Source organism: Panthera uncia, unplaced genomic scaffold (genome assembly GCF_023721935.1).
Source record: "Panthera uncia isolate 11264 unplaced genomic scaffold, Puncia_PCG_1.0 HiC_scaffold_671, whole genome shotgun sequence".
NCBI classification, from domain to species: Eukaryota; Metazoa; Chordata; class Mammalia; order Carnivora; family Felidae; genus Panthera; species Panthera uncia.
In genome coordinates, this window is record NW_026059838.1 from 951 (window position 1) to 23,263 (window position 22,313).

The 22,313-nt window shown below is 38.2% G+C and overlaps 1 protein-coding gene across 1 annotated transcript; it reads left to right on the top strand.

Annotated features, from left to right (window-relative positions):
* Positions 1-952: 952 nt before the first annotated feature.
* LOC125918313 (monocarboxylate transporter 9) lies at positions 953-19,041 on the top strand. Its single transcript, XM_049624330.1, has 4 exons — positions 953-1,207; positions 12,959-13,054; positions 15,603-16,520; positions 16,920-19,041. Exons 1-4 carry the CDS (start codon positions 1,129-1,131, stop codon positions 17,096-17,098), a joined length of 1,272 nt encoding a protein of 423 aa, XP_049480287.1. The 5' UTR covers positions 953-1,128; the 3' UTR covers positions 17,099-19,041.
* Positions 19,042-22,313: the final 3,272 nt, after the last annotated feature.

Genomic DNA, 22,313 nt, shown 5'->3' on the forward strand with positions numbered 1-22,313 from the left:
TGAATAATCCCCAATGTCCTTTTGTTTCTGATATGCATGCTTTGTAGTTACATGCTTTGTAGGTACACTGCTAGTGGAAGAGAATTTCACTATGACTTAAATCCTGTTACATGGGCAGTTGCCCACGTATGCATAGAACAGATCCAGGTAGTGGTCACTGTAGCCTGCCACTCAACAGTGCACTTCACCCCCCAAATTCCAGATTACATGTAGGATGTAGGACAGTGGTACTGACAGACCCGTGCTGGAATGGGTAGGGTGCTTCTCCATTGGTCCCACCTCCATTGGTCCCACCCCACCCCCACATCATCACTCTACAGGGTGGCGACTGGTTGTGGTCAGTCAGTCATCAAGTTTATTTTCCTCATCAATTACCTGACCGGCTCCGTGCTGAGAAGGAGCGCTGGGGAGGAAATATGCATGGAACATGCAGGAGGAAAAGTCCTCAGAATAGTATGGTAGTTAAGACGCTGGGCTCAGGAGTCAGACTGCCTGGGTTGTTACTTCTCTCTCTGTTACCACTCTGGTGGCTGCTGTTGCTGCTCTTGTCACTGAGGTGCTGGACCCGATCAGAGACTTCCTTGTCCCAGGCCTTGTGATCAGCTTGACACCTGTGCTCTCATTTGTCCTGCCTGTAGCACCACAAGGTGGTATGATTATTATTCCAATCTGCAGATGAGGAAACTGAAGCCCAGAGACATCAGATAAGCTGCCTAAGATCGAACTGCCAGCAAGTGGTAGAACTTGAATTTGAATAAAGCCTGACTCCAGAATGCCTGTTTCTTACCTACATGGCCTTACCATCCTGAAACCTTGATTTCCTTATCAAAAAGTGAGGTTAATAGCCCTTTCAGGGCTGCAGGGAGATTAAAATGAAATGAGATTGTTTCTATGAAGTATCTCATAGAGTGTCTGGCACATAGTAAATACACAGTAGATGTTTACTGTTAGTGTTGTTATTGTATGATGGAAAGAATCATTTTAAATTTATGATGGGATGGATCCTAGGACTGTGGGAAGGAGGTTACTGTTAAATAAGTGAAGGTTTCATTTATTATTTTAGGTCCTGTCTGCAGCCTCTGTGTCTCCTCTTTTGGAGCAAGACCTGTGACAATCTTCAGTGGCTTCATGGTAGCTGGAGGCCTGATGTTGAGCAGTTTTGCCCCCAATATCTACTTTCTGTTTTTTTCCTATGGCATTGTTGTAGGTAAGAAATCTGGTCACTATAATTCTTCTAAACTTCAAGAGTTAAACATCATTTTATCAATGTCAGGTTTATTATTCAGTTAATATAAGGTGTGAAAATGATAAAAAATAATTTGCTTTCAATGACCACTTCACCAAAAATTATTGCCTTAGTAACATGTCTGCCCAGCGAATCAACATATTTGAAAGGATAAACATGTTTTATCAACACACACTGAGTTCTCCGACAAGGCATAAGAAGGGTTTTCATTTCAGTGCTGGTCTCTAATGCACACAAAGGAAAAGAAAGAGGAGGGAGTCTGAGGCTGATGTCACTTCTCTCTGACTTAAGAAGTGGTCCTTTTCATTCTGGCTGGCTAAGCAGGGCTCTGTTGGGTTGTTTGTGTTCTAAACATCCTGTGCTTCTAGGGCCCACATCACAAAATTACAGCAGAATTAAAAAGTAGATTTTAAAACACACAATCATTATTTTTTTTTTTTTTAAGATAAGGCACAGGTGAAGAAAACTGAGTGGTGGGGATAATTGATGGTGATCCTGGTTACACGAGAGGAAAAGTAGAGAGTGACTGACAGCACCGACGGCTCTGGGTAGATGCCTTTGTGGCCTTTGTGATGTGTTGTACTAATTGTGTTTGGTGTTCGACATGATCAGACTATTCTTAGGGGCGGTTGGTGGGGAATTTGAAACAGATGATTCCAGCTTTCCAAGTTTTTCTTAGCGTCTGGAAGAACCTAATTTTGTTGGCTATTAATACTCCTCTTTTTCGCCTGGGACTATTTCCAGAATAATACCTAATGGAAATAATAGTGGCTAATATGCACTGAATACTTAACCATGTGCTTGGTTCTATGCTAAATGCTTTATCTGACCTTATTTAATCTTCACAAGAACCCATATTACAGAGGGGGAAAGTGAAGCTCAGAGGATTGAAGCTACAAAGGAGATTTGGGGTTGAATGCACTTAGTCTGACACCAGATCCTGAGTCAGAGCACTCTGACCTGACCTGAGTCAGATCCCAACCTCTTTCACATTTTTGTAGTTATTTTTGGTGCTTTTAGAACCCTTAAAGTGTCTTGTTAAATGCAACAACATACCCTAATACTGCTGAGACCTGAATCTAAATAAGCAAGCCCCATGTTAGTTCCTTGAGAGCATGTAGTGTATGTTTGATATTTTATATTCCCTGTGGTGCTTAATACAGTTTTGGACCTGTGGGTACAAACACATTAATCTCTGGTGTAAACTTGAGAGTTTTCATTTGATAATCATTTTGCATTCTTGTCTAAAATCATAAAAATAAAAATGTAGGTATCTGTGTTTATGCATGAATATTGGATTATTCCCTTTAGGACAAATCCCTTTTTACATAGAAAATTGAATCATTATGCCATTGATATGATCTAGTTCAAACTCTGGACTACATGTTTAAAATTGCATAAGATTTTACTGCTTCACCTGGTTTCAAGGTTAATCTAGACATACAAAATTTTTACCGACTTAAAAATTGATGAGCAGTGAGTGATATATAGCATTTGCATTACCTATATATAAAAATGAATTTTTAGGAAGAAAAATTTGGCTTGCAATGTCTAGGATTTATATACAATTGACTGTGTTGGAAGAATAAGGATGTATAGAAAAAAAAGACAATATTAACTAACTCCCAAAACTAAGTTTCAAAATTTCTGTATCAATGGAGGGAGCTTTATCAACTTGTGAAGTTAATTTTGATTTGATTTATGTTGTTGGAACCTTTTGATAACTAACCATGACTCCTGACCTCCTGAATCCATGATCTTTAATTAATCAGATAGGATTTGAGATTGGTCTGACTTACCCTTTTGGCTCGTGGTGGTGGTGGTGATGGTGGTGGTGTTACAGGCCTTCCACTTGGCTTTCCCCACTATGATAACTCTCACCCTGGCCAAGGAACAATGTAGGGAGTTATACCAACCACCATGTATATGTGAGCCAATGAAATATCAGGAACTTGGATGCATCCATGGACTCAGTGGATCCATTGTAAGCCAGACCTGAGGCATGATCCTATATATTACCTGGCCCCCATATGACCACTCTAAGGGAAGGGCATGTAAATGCTTCAGGCCCTTAGTTAATAATGCCAGCTCATGTTCTGTGTCCAATAGTGCTCTAAAGGTATCCCACTTTCCCTAAATAAGTGGCCATAGTTGTCTTTGGGGAAATGTTTAGGGTACTGTTATCCATATACTTGTCATAGTGTTTGTCCTTCCTCCTGGAATCCCAGCCTCTCCTTCACTTAGTGGATTGTAGGTCAGAAAACAGACTCAGCTCTTGAAGACTCTGATTTGGTCATAGGTTCTGAATCCCTGCAGCTGAGAAGAAATTGTGAGCTCAAAGAGAGAGTGCTGGGCTTACGGTCAGAAGACATAGATTCTATGAGCCTGAGTACACTTGATCACAAATGGTGTTCCTTCATCTATGAAAGCAGGCTGGGAAACCTACCTCACACAGGTTTTGTGAGGACAAAATGAAGTCAAGCAAAATAAAAAAAAAATAAGTAAAAAGAGTTGAGTTGGATTTCAGTTAATAAAAAAATCACTCTCTCTGGTATCTATTGGGGCCCCATGAGCTACTCCTAGCCAGCAGACAATTAATACTTATTACCATGGTTGACGTCATCTTTCTTTCTTTTTCTTTCTTTCTTTCTTTCTTTCTTCTCTCATCTTTCTTTCGGCTTATAATACAGGGCTCACAATATCTGTGGGATAAATAAGTGAGATAATAGTGAACAATGATATTTCCATTCTGTCACCATTTTAGAGTATCCAGTTGAAAAGGAAGTGACAGGAAATTATTACTGTCTAAACTCATTTTCCTCTTTAGTATTGAATTTCTTAGAAATAGCAAGAAAGATTCAGTCTGATGATAACATTCACTGAGCACCACTTCTGTGCTGAATTGTATACTAAGCATTTTCATTTGTCTAGAATGAACTAGATGGTGTCTTAAGATAGACAATATGCAGAGGGACAAGTTATTTAACTTCTGTTTCCTTTTTTTTAAGTTTATTTATTTATTTTGAGAGAGAGAGAAAAAGTGCGAGTGGGGGAGGGGGAGAGAGGGAGAGAGAGAGAATCCCAAGCAGGCTCTGCACTCTCATTGTGGAGCCTGATGCTGGGCTCAAACTCACAAACGGTGAGATCATCACCTGAGCTGAAATCAAGAGCCCATAGCTTACCTCACTGAGCCGCCCAGGTGCCCCTCTGTTTTCTCATTTTTAAAACTACATATAATAATGACATCCACCTTGGGATTTTGTGCATTGATGAAGTAATGCAATAATATTAGCTAGCATTACCATTATTATTAGTTTTGTGACCTTGGAAAATTATTTATTCTCTCTGAGCTTCTGTTTTTATTTTTTATCAAATGGGACTAATATGACTTCACAGAGCTATCATGCCCATTCATGAGCAAATGTATCTACAGAGGCACAAAGAGGTGTTTCATACATGTTTTTCCCTTCCCTTAAATTCCTTGCTGACCACTTAGTTCAAGACCACAGCAGCAGTTTTTTGCTAATGAGGAAGCTTTATTGAATCAGCAATATTTGTATAACAGATTGGGAAGATAGAAAGAGAAATTAAAGCTTTTTAGTATGTTTAGTTATAATACACAATATCAAAAAGAATACTAAAGTTTATTAATTGGCATAATTCTGTTTTACCCCTTAATTGATATTTTAAAAAGTATCATCTTGAAAATACGATGTTATCTTGTTCAGTTTTTGTAGCTAACATAAAATGGAAGTTTCCCCTTTTTCAAGGGACTGTAAGCCACACTGCCAATCCTGGTAATTCAGGCTTCTATTTTCTCAACTACTTTACCAAATCAGGAAAAAGAAAGTATGATGTGGGAGGCTGGAGTGCAGGGGGGCCAGCAGGAAATCAGTGCTTAATGAGCTCAGGCTTCTCCCCAATAATTTCCTTTTGCTTTTCTGGAAAGCACAACTCAAGATCAATGTCTTACATTCTCTTTTCTTCAGACTTTATTCTTTAGCTACCTGGTTAGTGTTTGCTTGCTATTCCCTTTTGGATTTTGGAAAAGTTCAATTTTCTCTAACTTTGTTTTCATGGTAATATCTGCCTATGGACTGAATCTGCACAGTGTATTGAGACTGGGAGGAAAAAAAACACATTTGCAGAGTCTGATTCTCCTACTGCAATTATGGCAAATGAGATAAAGGTCATTTCCTGGCATTCATTTTAGCAGTTAGAGTTTTATAAGCCTTTTTGTTTTGTTTTGTTTTTAATGGTTATATCATTAAAGAAAGTCTTTTTTCTCTCATAGATGTTCAATTGTAATAAGGAACTATGATTTTCTAATTAGTCTGAAGCTATTATCGACATAATGTCATAATACTCAGGTGAAAAGTGAAAACATATATCAATATAATCGTTATTTTTTTTTAGTACTTATTATATTCCAGGCACAGATACTAAATCTTTTACATTTTTTATGTCTCTTAATCTTTTTTTTTTTTTTTCTGAGAGAGAGAGGGAGGGAGAGTGAGTGGGGGAGAGGGAGAGGGAGAGAATTCCAAGCAGACTCCACACTCAGCATGGAGCCTGACCCAGGGCTTGATCCAATGACTTTGGGATCATGACCTGAGCCAAAATCAAGACTTGGACGTTTAGCCGACTGAGCCACCCAGGCACACTTATGTCTCTTAATCTTTACAATTGTCTTGTGAGATTGTTTTAAAGATAAAGAAACTAAGAATTAGAGACTTTCAGTAAACTCTCTAATCCCCAAAGTCATCTAGCCAGTAACTGATAGAGCTGGGATTTGAATCCAAGCCTGATTTCCAAGCCTGTGCTCTTAACTAGTCAATGTCATGTTCAGAGTACTCATGAGTACTCATGCTAAGCATACAAAAGTCAGAGCCAGTTTATTAAAAAAGCTAGCCAATTGCTTGCACTTCTTAACTCTCCACGCAGATGTTTGAAGCTAGAAACATAAAAGTAACTGCATTTGGATATGCTAAAGTTACTTATCTTTTTTTGGCATCCTAAGTTACCTTCCCACAATTTCATTTCTAGAAGTAGATATTTCTGGAATACTATATGTAATTGCTTATCCTAACCCAAGTTTAGGTTAAAAAACCATATTGACTCAACTATTCTAAGAGGTGATTCAAATACTTGCTTTAAAACATACATAAGGGGAATTCTCCCAAATGACTGACAGGTCCCCACACTACAGTGACCACTGTCTTCGTTTTCCCAGGGCTAACAGGTTTCCCAGGATCTGATACTTTTAGTGGCCAAACCGGGAATGTCCTGGGCAGTACCCTATCCCCACCCCACACAGAATCTGGATTCTATAGCTTCACCCATATTGCTTTTTAAGATTGCCATGCTAAGATGCACTGTTACTAAATGTTTCCTTTTCCTAAAAATAATATTCAGGGAGAAGTTTCATACACAGATGTAGGAGCTTGTTAGATATCTATTCACTTACACACAAATATATGTATATAATAAAGGGTATTTTAAAAGAATTCATAGACATCTAAAAATATGTATACGATTTCAAATGTTTTAATGCTTGTCTTCCTAAAATAAATCAAAGTTCCACTTTGCATGCTTTTATTCACATGCTAGTTCTTTAGAGATGCTTGCTTTATGTATTCTAAATTAGAAGCATTTTTTAATAGCAGAGTGTTTTACTTCAGTTACATTTTCTCCTTATAACTGTCTTACCAGTTTAATTGATCTACGCATTTTTGATTTATCGGTAAAGATTGAGAAAAAATGAGAAAATGAGGAAGTTTAGTGTGATTTGCCCAAAGCATCCTCCTATAATGCATAGAATTTGTAAATTAGTTGTATCTTTTTTCAAACCATATAATTCTAATTCTGTCTTTCTAATGATGTTATCTTCATAAATTATTACGAAATTAAAAAATCTTCAATATTTTTAAAGCTAAGATTTAGTTTCTGGCTAAAGTAAAAAGTAAAAAAATTAGCATCATTTAAGTGGGGAGTAGGTATAAAGATATTATTAAAAATATATATACACACACGCATACATACATATAAGTGTGTTTGTGTTTGTTATATGAATAGAGACATAGACAGGAAGAGAAAAATGCAAGAACTCAAATGAGATTTACGGGGAATGGCAGTAGGATAACTTCTGTGGGGAGGTTCATTCAACAGACTTTTAAGAACACTCACTCTGTGCCAGGCTCAGACCTGGAACCAGGATACTTGGATGAATAAGACGCCACCTGCCCTCAGAGCTCGCTGTTTAGTTGGAGGAATAAACGTGTAAATTTATAACACGTAACACAGCAAAATAAATGCATTGATAAAATGAAACCAACATCCTGTGCTGATATACCACATACCTGTGGGAAGAGGGGTGCTGAAGCAGGCTTCATGCAGGAATTCATGCTTGAGCTGAGTCTGGAAGGACAGGTAGGATGTGGTCAGATGGGAATGGGTTTTGAAGGGGAGTTGAGTGGGTGGGAGGGGGACATTGTGGGAGCTCAAATGCTCTGAGGTGTGAGGTGCCATGGATAACAGTGCTGTCAGCACGGAGCCTGATGCAGGGCTCAAACTCATGAACCGTGAGATCATGACCTGAGCCAAAACCAAGAGTTGGACACTAACTCACTGAACACGCAGATGCCCTGATAACAGTATTTTTATAGGTATTTGTTTAAGGACTGAGGAAGTCATGTGAATAGGTGCAAATACATCAAAGATTGGCATGCAACAGAGGCCAGATGACAAAATGTTTTTATATGGACTTTACTGTAGGAGCATGATGTGATGAGAATTGTATGGCAGCAGCTTAGAAGATAGATTTTTGGAAAAAGTACTGGAAGCTGAGACAGTGATCAGGAAGCCAGAGTTCAGCTCAGAAAACATGAGATGAACTGAGGCAGTGGTGGTGCAAAGACGGAGGGAGGTTGATAATTTAGGCAGTTGGTATGATAAAGAGCTTCTGCCTGGTTTGATGGGCAGAGATGAGGGAATAGTGGCCTCTGAAGTTGTGATCTTGCCCAGAGATGTGTGAAATGGAACATAAGATGTGGAAAGGAAATGTTAGAACATGTAAAAATATTTAGTTTTTACTTATTTAAGTAAAGGGAAACAATAATATTATACTAATGTTTATTCTTTGAATTGTTAGTAATATAGGTATTTAGTTTAATAATCATTATGCTTATACTGCAGGCTGATGGTCAGAATTTTTTCCACTGATAGGTGTTTGATAAAAAGTGATTGGTCAAAAAAATGGTCAAAAATGATTGGTCAAATCCCTTGGTCAAGGGATGCTTTAAGATAGTGGTTTCCAACTTTACAGCCTTGGGACCCTTTACACTCTTTTGTTTAGGACCCCGAGGAGCTTTTGAATATATGGATTATACTTACTGATATTTGTTCTGTTAAGTTTAACTATTAAAAGCTAAGAAATTTGAAAATATTTGAGTAATTCATTTAAAGATAATAACAAACCTAATATATGTTAACATAAATAATGTACTTATTATGAAAAATAGCTCTACTTTCCAAAAGGAAAACAAACTTTTGTGAGAAGAGTTGCATTATTTTACAGTTTTGCTAATCTCTTTAATGTTTGGCTTCATAGAAGACATCTGGATTCTCGTATCTGCTCTGTACACAATCTGTTGCAATCTGTTTTTTTTTTTTAATTGAAATGTATGAAGTAAATCTTGTCACACATAAAGATGTAGTTGGAAAAGAAAGGAGTTTTAATAGCCTTTTCAGGTAATTGTAGATATTCTTCTTCGATACTTTACAAAAACTTGATGAGTGATGATTTTCCAAAGTTAATTGTAATATGGAACTTGGTACTACATCAATATACTTTTCATACTCTTATATTTGTTTATTCTGCACTTTGAATGGATCTTCATTCAAACCTAATTTTGTAATATCATGAATTGGTTATTTGAAAAATACTGATTCACTAAGTTATGAAAGAATTCTAAATGTTGGCAAATTTCATTATACAACATCAAAAAATCACTTTTGTTACTTTCACCAGCAGACTCATCAGAAAATCTTTATTTATTGGAAAGCTGTCAAAATCATAGTAATGGATATCAGTTTTCAAAAATTCTTTTTCTGGAAACTTTGGATTTTATTATTGTTAACAATTACTGCCAGTTTTCTCCCTTCTTAGTTTGTTTTCAAAAAAGTGTCTACCAAATACCCAAGTCTGGGTAACCCTAGTTTGTCTGTCAGATATTCTTTCAAATAAAAATAAGGTCACAAGATAAAAAGGGGGCTCTTTTAGCTGGCTACTAAAATAATTGTGTAAAGGGTTTTCCTTGCAGCAATTGTTGTAATCCAAATGAAGAATTTTTAAAATATTTTTGTTTGTTTTTATTATGAGTGTATGATTATGTAGCATAATTTGATACCAAAATTTGGTACCAATACCTTGATTTGTGCTAAGGCACTTCTGGTTTTATCACCATCTCTTTTGCTCCATCAGCATAATTGTAAACACAGTGAAAAAAGCAGAGAACATATTAGTATCCATGGGATACTTATCCACAGGAGATACCATTCAAGACCACCAATGAATGTCTGAAAGCATTCATAATAGTGAACCCTATGTATATGTACACCCCCTATGTATATGTACACACTTGTTATAAAGTTTAATTTATAAATTAGGCACAATAATAAATCAGCAACAATAACAAATAATCAAATAGAACAGTAATAACATACTACAATAAAAGTTATGTGAAAGTAGTCTCTCTCTTTCAAAATATCTTATTGTGCTGTACTCACCCTTCTTCTGTGATGATGTGAGATGGTAGAATGCCTGAGTGATAAGATGAAGCAAAATGGATGACATAGGCATGTGACGTAGCATTAGGCTACTACTGACCTTCTGATGATATGTCAGGAGGAGGATCATCTGAGCATTCTGGACCGTGGTTGATTGCAGGTAACTGAAACCATGGAAAGCAAAACTGCAGAAAAGTGGGGGACTAGTGTATTATGAAAATAGTTTTGAATTTACAGACTCTGTGAGAGATCATGGGGATTCAAGGGACCCCTCTCTAATAACTTCCAGTTTAAGGTTGTCCTGATGCAGATGTAGTACCTTTTTGAAAAGTTTAAGGAGAAAGCATTTCAAATTTCTGCTACATTAAAAAAAAAAAAGTGAAATAACATTAACTATTAAACGAAGGGCCTTGAAATAATTTTTTAAAATGTCTTTTTTTTTTTTTGGTTTCAGGCTAAAAATTTAAAAGTTGCTGTTTCAACTTTTCTGACATTGACATTTAGTAATCAGAAATGTCTTTTTCCCCTTTGTCTCTCATTCCTAACATTTTACAGAGTCCTGACAACCAGATCACAGAAAAGTAAATTCATTCTGCCTCCAAAGGCTTTCTGAGGTATACAGTCTTAGTCAAGGGTGACATTTTTTGGTTTCAAAATTGATTATTCAGAAACATTTAAAAAAATTTTTTTAATGTTCATTTATTTTTGAGAGAGAGAAAGAGCATGAAGAGGAACAGAGAGAGGGGGAGACACAGAATCTGAAGCAGGCTCCAGGCTCTGCGCCGTCAGCACAGTCCCCCATGCCGGGCTTGAACCCATGAGATCGTGACCTGAGCTGAAATTGGACACTTAACCAACTGAGCCACCCAGGTGCCCCAGAAACAGTTTTGTTTCATATCTTGAAGAGTCTTATATATGAATAGTAATGACAACTGTATAAATCAGTGCAACTCATGTTTTAGTTCATGAGATAATATTTTTTCCCTTAAATCAAACATGAAGGGCATTTTATTTAGGGGTGCCTGAGTGGCTCAGTAAGTTGAATATCCAAGTCTTGATTTTGGTTCAGGTCCTGATCCCAGAGTTGTGGGATTGAGCCCTGGGTTGAGTTCCATGCTGAGCATGGAGCTTGCTTAGAATTCTCTCTCTTTCTCTTACTCTGCCCCTCTCCCCTGTTCATGCTCTCTCTCTCTCTAAAATTAAAAAAAAAATTTTTAGGGGCGCCTGGGTGGCGCAGTCGGTTAAGCGTCCGACTTCAGCCAGGTCACGATCTCGCAGTCCGTGAGTTCGAGCCCCGCGTCAGGCTCTGGGCTGATGGCTCGGAGCCTGGAGCCTGTTTCCGATTCTGTGTCTCCCTCTCTCTCTCTGCCCCTCCCTCGTTCATGCTCTGTCTCTCTCTGTCCCAAAAATAAATAAAAAACGTTGAAAAAAAAATTAAAAAAAAAATTTTTTTTAAAGGAGAAAAAAATCTTTTTACTTAAAATATAATTGTTTTAGTCTATCTCATTTCTTTAAGAAGACTTTTTATGGAATCACACATAATCCTCAGAGTCTTAGGTTGTTTAAATTATTAATTTACTAAAACACTTATGTAATATATTTGTTAAGCCCGTGTATTCTTTCTAATCATAGTTTAGGTGCCAATGAAAGGCAACGACAATGATCTTAACTCATTTAATGGGCTGTGGTTTCAAATCCAGTTTTTAGACTATGGTTTATGTGTTGTTTATAGAATGATCCTCAAGAACAGATGATATTGCAGAAGAAAGTCAAAAAGTCATGAGTTAGAAGCTAGAGGAAAATTTTATGAAAAACCAACTGGCTTTAATAGGTGCTAAATAGGGAAGAAAAGATTAAGCTAACAAACAAAAGCCTTGGAGAAGATCTGGAGATGAATATAGTCCTTGGGTCTCAAGAAAGGTAAATTTAGGGGCGCCTGGGTGGCTCAGTCGGTTAAGCGTCCAACTTCGGCTCAGGTCATGATCTCTCAGTCCTTGAGTTCTAGCCCCACGTCGGGCTCTGTGCTGACAGCTCAAATCATGGAGCCTGCTTCAGATTCTTTGTCTTTCTCTCTCTGCTCCGCCCCTACTCATGGTCTATCTCTCTGTGTCTCTCAAAAATAAATAAATGTTAAAAAATTAAAAAAAAAAAGGAAATTTAGTAAGGTATTCTTTTGGGTTATAAAAGAATTTCAAATCTACAGAAAAGTAGAGGATAGTATAGCAAACAACTGTATGCTCACCACTTAAATTTAACAGTTGTTAATATTTTAGTGTATTTGCTTCCTTTTTTTGCAAACATATTTCAAACTAAATCAAATACATTTTACTGTAAATAAGGTAGTTTGCACCTCTGAAGGAGGAAACTTACAAATATATATTTTACTGTGATGCGATGACCTGAGAACCCCAGAGGCCTTTGTTTTGCAGACTGGAGGTGTGCAAGCTATAAGCTCTCACAAAATAGCATGGAATAATGAAGGGAACTTTCTAAAATTATTTAGAGCACTTTGAGGAGGAAGGACACTGAACTGAGGGCAAGAACTTGGAAGTGAGACTGAATGGGAAAGTTTGATTAAATTTTACTATTTGGTGTTATTTGGTGACTTAACCATTATCTCTATCTCCCTGTAATGTCGCGATTTAAATTTGCATTATTCATTCATGCTTCAGAAATTGGACTTTTTTTTCACTTGATTCCAACCCTATGGGTGTGGAGTGAAAACTGAGCCTGCACAGATATGTCCATTGGAGCTGTACGAGTGACATCAAAGAACCTACGAGTCCATACTCTGAAGAGTTATAGCCAATCAGTAACAGAACAACCTACTGGAGATGTTATTTTTTCTTTTTCTTTCTTTCTTTTTTTTTTTGCATTGAAGTAGTATAATCTGTCTTGATTTATGTAATGTCTTCTTATGTTTAGGACTCGGATGTGGTTTATTATATACTGCAACAGTGACCATTACGTGCCAGTATTTTGACAGCCACCGAGGCCTTGCTCTTGGCCTAATTTCAACAGGTACATTTTCAAAATAAGTACAGCATTGTCACTATTCAGTTTTCTAATTAAAGTTAAAAGTTACTGAACACAGATATGTTTAACCAACCACTTCCCAGCTACCACTTAGGTAGCATATTTTTTTACTCTAGCCTGAGAAGGAAATTTTATTTTCCACAGTAAATAAGAGTAGTGCTTCCAGAAAACCCTAGGATGCATACATAAAAAATCTGGGGCATTCAATGGCCAATATACTAAAGGAAAGAAAAGCTTATGGGACCCGTACATTGAGAGTCACAAGTTGGTGAGAGCTTCAGTAAAAGAAGCAGCCTGTACTTATGTAAGGCACCTTCTCCCTGAGAAAGGTAGGAGAAATGCCAGGAAAATGGAGACTCCAGGGCTCTGTTGAAAAGCCTGCTGTTGGCATCTTGCCATCTCCATTTACTGTGGAATGTACAATTTTTCTAAAGTACTTATTTATGAATGCATTCCCCTGGCCATGTGCATATCTAAACGACAGACTCTTCACTCTTGTTCTTCCTTTAATAATCAAGAGATGATCACTGAGGGAAATGTAAATATAAAAGCCTTCTGGACTTCCTCTGATGTTTTAAAGTGTCATTTCACTTTTCAGATGGATTTGTTTCCTAAGAGAACTTATCAAACTTATCAAACTTTTCCTTAGAGAACTTATCAAAATTTTCTGTGGCCAGTATTTTACCAGTTTGCTTAGGAAATAGAGCTGCCAAGTTTAGTGAAAGTGGCACATTTACATATGCTACTTGTTAATGAGCTGGTGTTCCTGGGAGGTCAGACTTTGAGGTAAATGGAGTAAATACAATGATTTGTCTGGCAGCAGGAGCCAAACTAATGTTTATTCCTGAGATCAATCTAGTGGCAACAAAGTGATTCCAGATTGAATTAAGTTGAGCTGGATATTTCCCAAAGGTGGTTTAAGGAAGTATTGGCAGGGGGGAAATAGGAATCATGATCTAAGAGGAGATGGGGCCAGAGTCTTGAGGACACAGCTGGGCTAAGGCAGAACTGAAGAAGAAATAGCAAAAACAGGAGATAGAGAATCCAAAGCAGTTGGAATGCAGTTCAAAGAACCTTACAGGATCTCCCACAGGTGTGTGAGTGTGATGGAGTGCGAAGGTAGGCATTAGTGTGAAGGTAGGCATGAGCTTGAAGGACAATAGGTCTTGCCTACACTACATTTTTGTAGAGGCATTGTAATGTAGCAACAAGCACAGATGCCAGAGCCAGACCACCTAGGTCTGAATCCTGCCTGTGTCACTCACTTGCTGTCTGGAAATAGACAGACTTTCTAACAGTCCTGTTAACTATTGAGTTAAGCCTCAGTTTTCTGAACTGTAAAATGGGGATAATAATAGTACTCATCACATCAAGTTATTGGGAATCTTAAAGAAGCATACATGTAAGGCACATAGCAGGGTACTAAAAGCATGAGATATTATCATTATGAACTAGGGTTTCCCTTAATGTCCAAATTTGTATGTGTGCCAAAGATGCCAGAAGTTGTATGCTACATGCTTTCACTCTGCCTAGAAAGGAGGGCATAAGAGACTGGATCATGGCACACTGAAATAAAAATGGATCGACTCTGGACAGTTAAGATTTGGCAGAATTAAGGAATTTTCATTTTCAACTCACAGGGAGCTAGGTGAAGCAAAATTAAGGACAATTGTGGATCTACTTAGTCCTTCTGGGTTGCTGTAACAAGATACCATAGACTAGGTGACTTCCACAAAACATAAATGTATTTCTCAGTTCTGGAGGCTGGAAGTCTGATATCAGGATGCCAGCATGCTTTGGTTCTGGTGACAGACTTCTTCCAAGCTGCAGACTGCCATTTTCTTGCTGTGTGGCATGTGTGCATGGTGGAAGGGGAAAGGAAGCTCTCAGGGGTCTCTTTGATATGGGTGCTAATCCCATTCACGAGTGCTCAGTGGGCTCATGACCTAATTGCCTCTCAAAGGCCCCACTTCCTCATGCCATCATATTGGGGGTTAGAATTTCAACCTGTGAATTTGGGAGGACATGAACATTCAGCCTATAGCATCCACCTTCAGTGAAAAAGATGACAAGCAAAAAAAAAAAAACAAAAAAAACCTCACAGTAGAATTTTTTAAAAATTGAAAAGAAATAACAAAAAAACCCACATGAAATATTCTGACATTGCTGGAAAAAAAAAAAAAGGAACGTGAGCATGAAACAAAGGTTTTTGGGGAAGCAATTTTGTTCCATGGTTAACAGGGGTTGGTGAACTAATGTCCATGGGTCAGATCTGGTCTACTGCCTGTTTTTAGAGAGCTCATGAGCTAAGGATGATTTTTACATTTTTGTACAGTTAAAAAAATCAAAAGGATATTTCAGGGCATCTGAAAATTATGTGAAATAAAAATTTCTATGTCCATAAATAAAAGTTAATTGGAATATAACCATGCTCCTTCCTTTGCAATTCTTCTTTGGCTGATATCAATAATGGTTGTTCTGAGAACCCTGAATTATAAGAGATTAAGATTGAACATCTCCCATTTCTTTTTAGGTTCAAGTGTTGGACTTTTTATATATGCTGCTCTGCAGAGGTTGCTGATTGAGTTCTATGGGCTGGATGGATGCCTGCTGATTGTGGGTGCCTTAGCTTTAAATATATTAGCCTGTGGCAGCCTGATGAGACCCCTCCAGCCCTCTGATTGCCCTTTGCCTGAAAAAACAGCTCTAGAAAGTGCACCAGATAGATACTCCATTTACAGTGAAAAAGAGAAGGACCTGGAAGAAAACACAAACATTCTTGGAAAGAGCTACAGTGCTGAGGAAACATGCAAGAGCACCTTTGGCAGTGGTGGCCGGAAACAGGAGAGCCTACTTCATAAAAGCCCAACAACAATAGCACATTCAAAAGAGACTGAAACGTACAAAAAGAAAGTTGCAGAACAGACATATTTTTGCAAACAGCTTGCCAAGAGGAAGTGGCAATTATATAAAAACTACTGTGGAGAGACTGTGGCTCTTTTTAAAAACAAAGTATTTTTAGCACTTTTCATTGCTATCTTTCTTTTTGACATTGGAGGATTTCCACCTTCATTACTTATGGAAGATGTGGCAAGAAGTTCAAATGTGAAAGAAGAAGAACTCATTATGCCTCTTATTTCCATTATTGGCATTATGACAGCAGTTGGTAAACTCCTTCTAGGGATACTGGCTGACTTCAAGTGGATTAATACCTTATATCTTTACGTAGCTACCTTAATAATCATGGGCCTGGCCTTGTGTGCAATTCCATTTGCCAAAAGTTATGTCACATTGGCAATACTTTCTGGGATTCTAGGGTTTCTTACTGGTAACTGGTCCATCTTCCCATATGTGACCACAAAGACTGTGGGAATTGAAAAATTAGCCCATGCCTATGGGATATTAATGTTCTTTGCTGGACTTGGGAATAGCCTTGGACCACCAATTGTTGGTAAGATATTTCTTAAAGCAACCCATTTTTACTGTTCTTCTTTGTAACATCTCCAGGTATAGAAATCCAGATTACAATAGTAGCACAGATTAGCACAAAGTAAATCTGCATAGATGTCTGATGGTAATGATTTACTCATAATCAGTTTGATAAAAAGGCCAGTATACTTGCTCAGGGATTTATGTTCATTTTGTGTTCAGGAGAAACTCAAAATGCCTGCTTATTCTTGTCCAGATTATTTGGGAGAGTCTCCTCTGCTAACTCCTAAGAGTCTGCTATAGAGTACATGGGGTTTTATCTATCCTAATCCTTACTGTATATAAAATTGGTAAAATTAGAGGATGGCTTCCAAGTCTTACTATTTCTATCAAATTCACTTTTTTCTTTCTCTCTTTTCAGGTTGGTTTTATGACTGGACCCAGACCTATGACATTGCATTTTATTTCAGTGGCTTCTGTGTCCTGCTGGGAGGTTTTATCTTGCTTCTGGCCGCCTTACCCTCCTGGCATACATGCAGCAGGCTGCTGCCCAAGCCAGCTCCAACAACCTTTCTGTACAAAGTTACCTCTAATGTTTAGAGGATACTGGAAGGAACTACAGACTGTTTTCTCATAGGAAATTTCACTGTGGCTGACTCTGAATGAATTTTTTGTTTGTTACAAATCCTATTCTCTTTGTACTGTATATGTAGCTTCTATTGCCTGTATTTACCAACCCCCCCCCCTTTTTTTCTTTTTCCAAGAAGTGGGACTATTCTGTTTTACCCTTATTCGTGAGTTCCTGACATTGTAAACATTTTGGCCAGCCCCGAAAGGCTTTCTCTGTGTAAAGAAATATAATTTCTCTGTAGGATCCATTAGTTCCACTGAAAGGCACCCAGAGGGAGCTCTTCTATTTTAAACCTGATGTAGGCAGCATGATGAGATATATGTGAAGGCCACCAGGGGCGAAATCACTCTCTTCTCTATGTTAGACTAGCTAGTATGTTGAAGACTTCAGGCCAGTCAGGAGATGAAAGTGGTTACTAAAATGGCGTTAAGAATTGCAGTGGAGCAAGCTGATCTTTTTTTTTTTTTTCCTCAAAGATATTTTAAATTACAGTCACTGGTTTTCACTATTTGATTTTATTTACCTTGAGGCAGCACCCCATGTTTGGTATCCACTGCGCTTAAATCGTTTCAATTCCTAAGGTGTTTGCCTAGAGGCAGGCAGTCTCCAAACTGGAGCACTCACCACAGACTTGCTTCACGGTTGGCTGCCAAAAGCACACTCACTCTTCTCTGTCAGCATCCACTCAGCTGATGTTTCCCAGGAAGTGCTGATTTTACCTGTTTCCAAATTGGAAATGCGTAAACCATTCCGTTCTGGCAAATGGGAAACATCCATTTGCATTGGGCACAGTGGGGATGAATTGCAAGTCCCTGTGTGTCTTCTTGATGAAGCATTTATTTGCTACTATGAGATTTTACCACTATCAGATTTTAATTCAAGGGCAGAACTAAAATGTGTGTGTGTGTGCGCGTGCGTGCGTGCATGTGTGTGTGATGAACTCCGAGTCTGTGTGGGACATGGGAAGACAAAAAAGCAATAAGAAATTGATACTCTGATCCAACTGTATTCAATCTTAAGAAAAATGTTTTGAAAGAAAATCACTGTTTAATAAATGGGCATCTTTCTGAAGAAATATTTTTTGAATTTTGCTGTGTGTCAGAATCCTCTAGATCCTTTTAAAAATATGGTTGCCTGAGTACTACTCTTAGAGATTTTAATTCTGTAGGTTTGGCTATGGGCCAAGCATCTGTATTTTTAGCGAACTCTTCAAGGAATTCTGACGACACAGCCAGGTCGAAAATGAGGGTTACAAGACTGGCAACAGAAAACATTCATTCTCTTAAGTAAAAAACAAAAAAACAATAAACCATTGAGGTGAGGGGTTTTTATAAATAGCCAACTGTGGTTCTTTAAATAGGACGCACTCTTCCTATTGTGCCAAAATTGTCTCTTCATTTCTTTTGAAATATATGATTTTATACTTGTATGTTGCCTTTCTTCAAAGGCGCCTGAAGCACTTTATAAGCATGAAGCCCCACAACACCTCAGTGAGGTCCGTAAATAGATCTTTTGTATGCAATAAACCTGGAGTGTGGGGGAATTTCATAACTGAGTTAATCCTACTTAATAATGCAATAATGGGGCTTCAAAGTGCCTTGGACTTCTCCATACTCAGACTTCTGGAAAGTTTTCTGTACCTCATTCTTCAGTCACTGTCAAGGTTAATAAATATAAGAAGTGACATTTTAAAAAGCTAAACTAAGTGTTTTTATGTTGAAAGTTCCTTTTTGCCAACATTATATTCAGGAAGTCCAATAACCTGAAAAAGTAACTTTCCTGACATCCCCATGTTCATCAACGTTGATAATTGTCCAAATGCATCTTCACCGTGTCTACTAATACCATCCAGTGTGTGCATTTTCAATTGTCTAGGGAATGAATTTTAAGTTGCAATAAAATATTTTTTTGTTTGTTTTGCATTGGTTTGGCTGCTTTTTCTCTTAACGAGTCCTCCTTCTCTGAATTACAGTGAATTTCACTTGAATGTAAAAAAAATGATCACATGTTCACTTCAGACCCCCGAATTGGTGATTGGACCTCAGCATATTCAAAAGTCAAATTTGCTAAACTATTTTGACTATTGGCTCCCAAAAAGCTAACATGTCAATCCTACAGAATCCTTTTGAGGAAAAAGGGGACAGATTCCTCTGCAAACCTTAATGATGATCTTGTCAATCATTGGTGGAATTCTTACTATGCTCTTAGGCACATTATATTATTTATCCTTCATAATAGCTCTGTGAGGTGAGGATGCTAATCTTCATTGTATGGTACAAAACATAATTGTCATGATATGGACAAAATATATAAGCAACTTCCAAAAGCCGAATGAAAAAGTGTCTAGTGAATGCTTTGGTTTCTAACATGGCTGGGAAATGGGGCTCAGGAGGATGTGTTGCTATAGAGTCAATCCTTTAGTGAATAGAGAAGTCATGTGTATGTGAATAATTATTCAAGGCTTGCCCATTTCCTAAGAATTAGCATTTTTTAAACTTTATTTATTTATTTATTTATTTATTTATTTATTTATTTACATGAGGGGCCGAACTCATGATCCCAGCATCAAGAGACACAGGTTCTTCCCACTGAGCCTGTCAGGTGCCCCAAGAATTAGCATTTTAAAAGCATCCTTAATAATGAAATTATACTGATTAGGACATAATCTTTCTTTTGTGACTCAAAAGACATTTCTTGATCCTCCAAGCAGCTGGAGCTGAGTTGGGGAAAGAAACTTTGTTAGGGACCCTCTTTCTTCCTTTCAGCCCTCGTGCCTCACTCTCTCTCTCTCTCTGATGAGCCTCCTAGGAGCCAGTTGGTGAACTCATTTTCTCGAGGGTGACTATGTCATCAAGGGAGAAGTTTCAGCCACCAACTTTTAAAGGCCCCATGAGGAACAATTTCCAAGAACCTGCAGCTGCAGCACTGGGAGGTCATGACCACATGGTAGGTCAGTTGTGTTGTGCTGGCTGGAAAGTCCTCTGATCTCAGATAGCCTCAACTTCTAGCAATCAATCTAAGATTATCTTAACTCAGGACGTTCTGGAAAATAAAGGAGAGCTCTGTTTTGAAGGAAAGAATGTCTCATTTTTTCTTTTACTTAGGAGTATTATTTTAAACACATAAAATACACAGTTTACATTAGCAGTGTCACACAATTTCTCCTTCATTAATAACAATCCTGGGACCTTTTGCTCTGCTGTCAGTTGTGGCTGAAGGATGCTGGTAAATAAAATGCCCCTTTGCACAATCAGTAAAGGTGATCGGAGATGTACGAATACATGGATAATATTCAGAGATACAGTATATATACTTGTTAAGGTTATGGTTTCTGGGTTCAAATCCTAGCTCAGTTCCTGTGGCTAGGTGATTGTGAACATGTCATTTAGCCTCTCAAAGCCTTAGTTTCCTCATTTGTCAAACATGTCATAGGGCTGTTATGGGAATTAAATAAGATAACCCCATACACGTTACTGGCACCTGTTCAGTAAATATTAACTATTATGATTTTTGTTGTTATCATTGTTCCTTAGTGTGTGACACCTCCCTCTCAGTATCCGAAGGACGTGTCAAGTGTTCCTGGGCACAGGTGTGAGTTAAATGTTTGTGTTGAAGGGCCTTATTTAGAAGAAGAATGAGCTTTCTGTTATCCCTAACTTGTACAGCTGTCACCGCTATTACCCTCCCCCAGGCATGTTCTTGTCAAAATCTTTTATCCTTAGGGATTCATGACTCAGCACATTTTTTCTGGAATTGCCATTCAGAGGCTCTGACACAAAACAAAACACAAGCTGTTCCTCCACAAATCAAATAGAACTCACTTTGTAAATTGAATTGCTATGGGAATTTGGACTTTTATTTATTTCCTTAAGAACTCATCACCCGAGCTGTTTGGAAGGCAGGCCTAAAATTAGGCAGAAAGCAAAGTGCTCTCATTTGTTTACTGAGAGCTAATTGGCCTCGGCTCAGGGCCCTTACATCCCTCTGCCTTCCCGGGACATCCTTCAGACTTACTCTTGGGAGAGTGTGATTCCAGTTCATCTGGGATTCTGTTCCTAGTAGGTCTGTCACATTAGTTGCTTCTTACTGTATGGATTCCTTGTTTTAAGGAGTCATTTACTTTTATTCTCTCTCCTTGCAAAAATTAAAAAAATATATAATTTTTATAGTTTTTTTCTAAGTGATAGTCTACAAACATTGGTAAATGGCATATTCTCAATAAAGAATAATTAACTGTGGTCAAGGTGCTGTCCTGCTGTAGGTCACATTAAAACTACAAAGTCACAGGGACATGACTGTTTTTCCTTCCTGGAAAATGCCTAATGTGCTAAGGCAAGTTGTTTTTCCTCCAGCTTAGATCTGAAAACCCCTCACCACCTACAGCTTTAGTAGCTCAAATGACTCTAGGACCATAACAACAAAGAACAGATGCGACTGGCTATATCTGCCTCTAAAAGATGACAGGCCAGGCTCAACAGTCCATTTTCATATAGTCTCTATGGCTGCTGGGAGGGTGCCATTTTGAGAACTCCTGGGCAGGATCCCCTCCTGAAGGAAATTTTCCCTGAAGTTCAAGTATGAACAAGGGCTGCACTGAGACTGAGCTGCACAGTTGAGACTGCCAGTGAGAAACAGAGTCAGGATGAGCTCAGGTCCCTGGACGGAACTATAGACTGTCAGATAAAATGGGATAATATATGGGACTTTCCTCTGCTCAAGACTGGAAACAGTTCTAATTTCCAAGGGGCATTTTAGCAGTCACTAGCTGAGAGGCATAAGCAGGGACAAGAGCTGGGCCTGGGCTTTGTTCTCAAAGCCCTGGGAAGTGGTGTGAACCAAGGAAAGGTGACAACAGAAGCATCAAGGAACCCCAGGAGGCAGCTCTGATGGAACTAGGAATGGATGCCCCAGAGAAACCTGAAAGAAACTGTGTGCATTTGTGTGTGTGTGTGTGTGTGTGTGTGTGAGAGAGAGAGAGAGAGAGAGAGAGAGACAGAGACAGAGAGAGACACAGAGAGAGAGACAGAGAGTTCTAAAACTGTGGGTGTTCCAGAGAGAGAGAGAGAGAGACAGACAGAGAGAGAGATTCTCCTATTACCTCAACCTACAACCCATTGACGCAACAGCTATGAAACATCTCAGGAAGACCTGTTTCAGGATGTGAAGGATCCGAGTCTTTCCAGA

Bases quoted from the DNA above. Each gene is read 5' to 3' on its own strand.
- LOC125918313 (XM_049624330.1), top strand. From the start codon at position 1,129: ATGGTAGCTGGAGGCCTGATGTTGAGCAGTTTTGCCCCCAATATCTAC. The intron at 1,208-12,958 runs GTAAGAAATCTG...TCTTATGTTTAG, and splicing joins TTCCTATGGCATTGTTGTAG to GACTCGGATGTGGTTTATTA. The intron at 13,055-15,602 runs GTACATTTTCAA...ATTTCTTTTTAG, and splicing joins TCTTGGCCTAATTTCAACAG to GTTCAAGTGTTGGACTTTTT.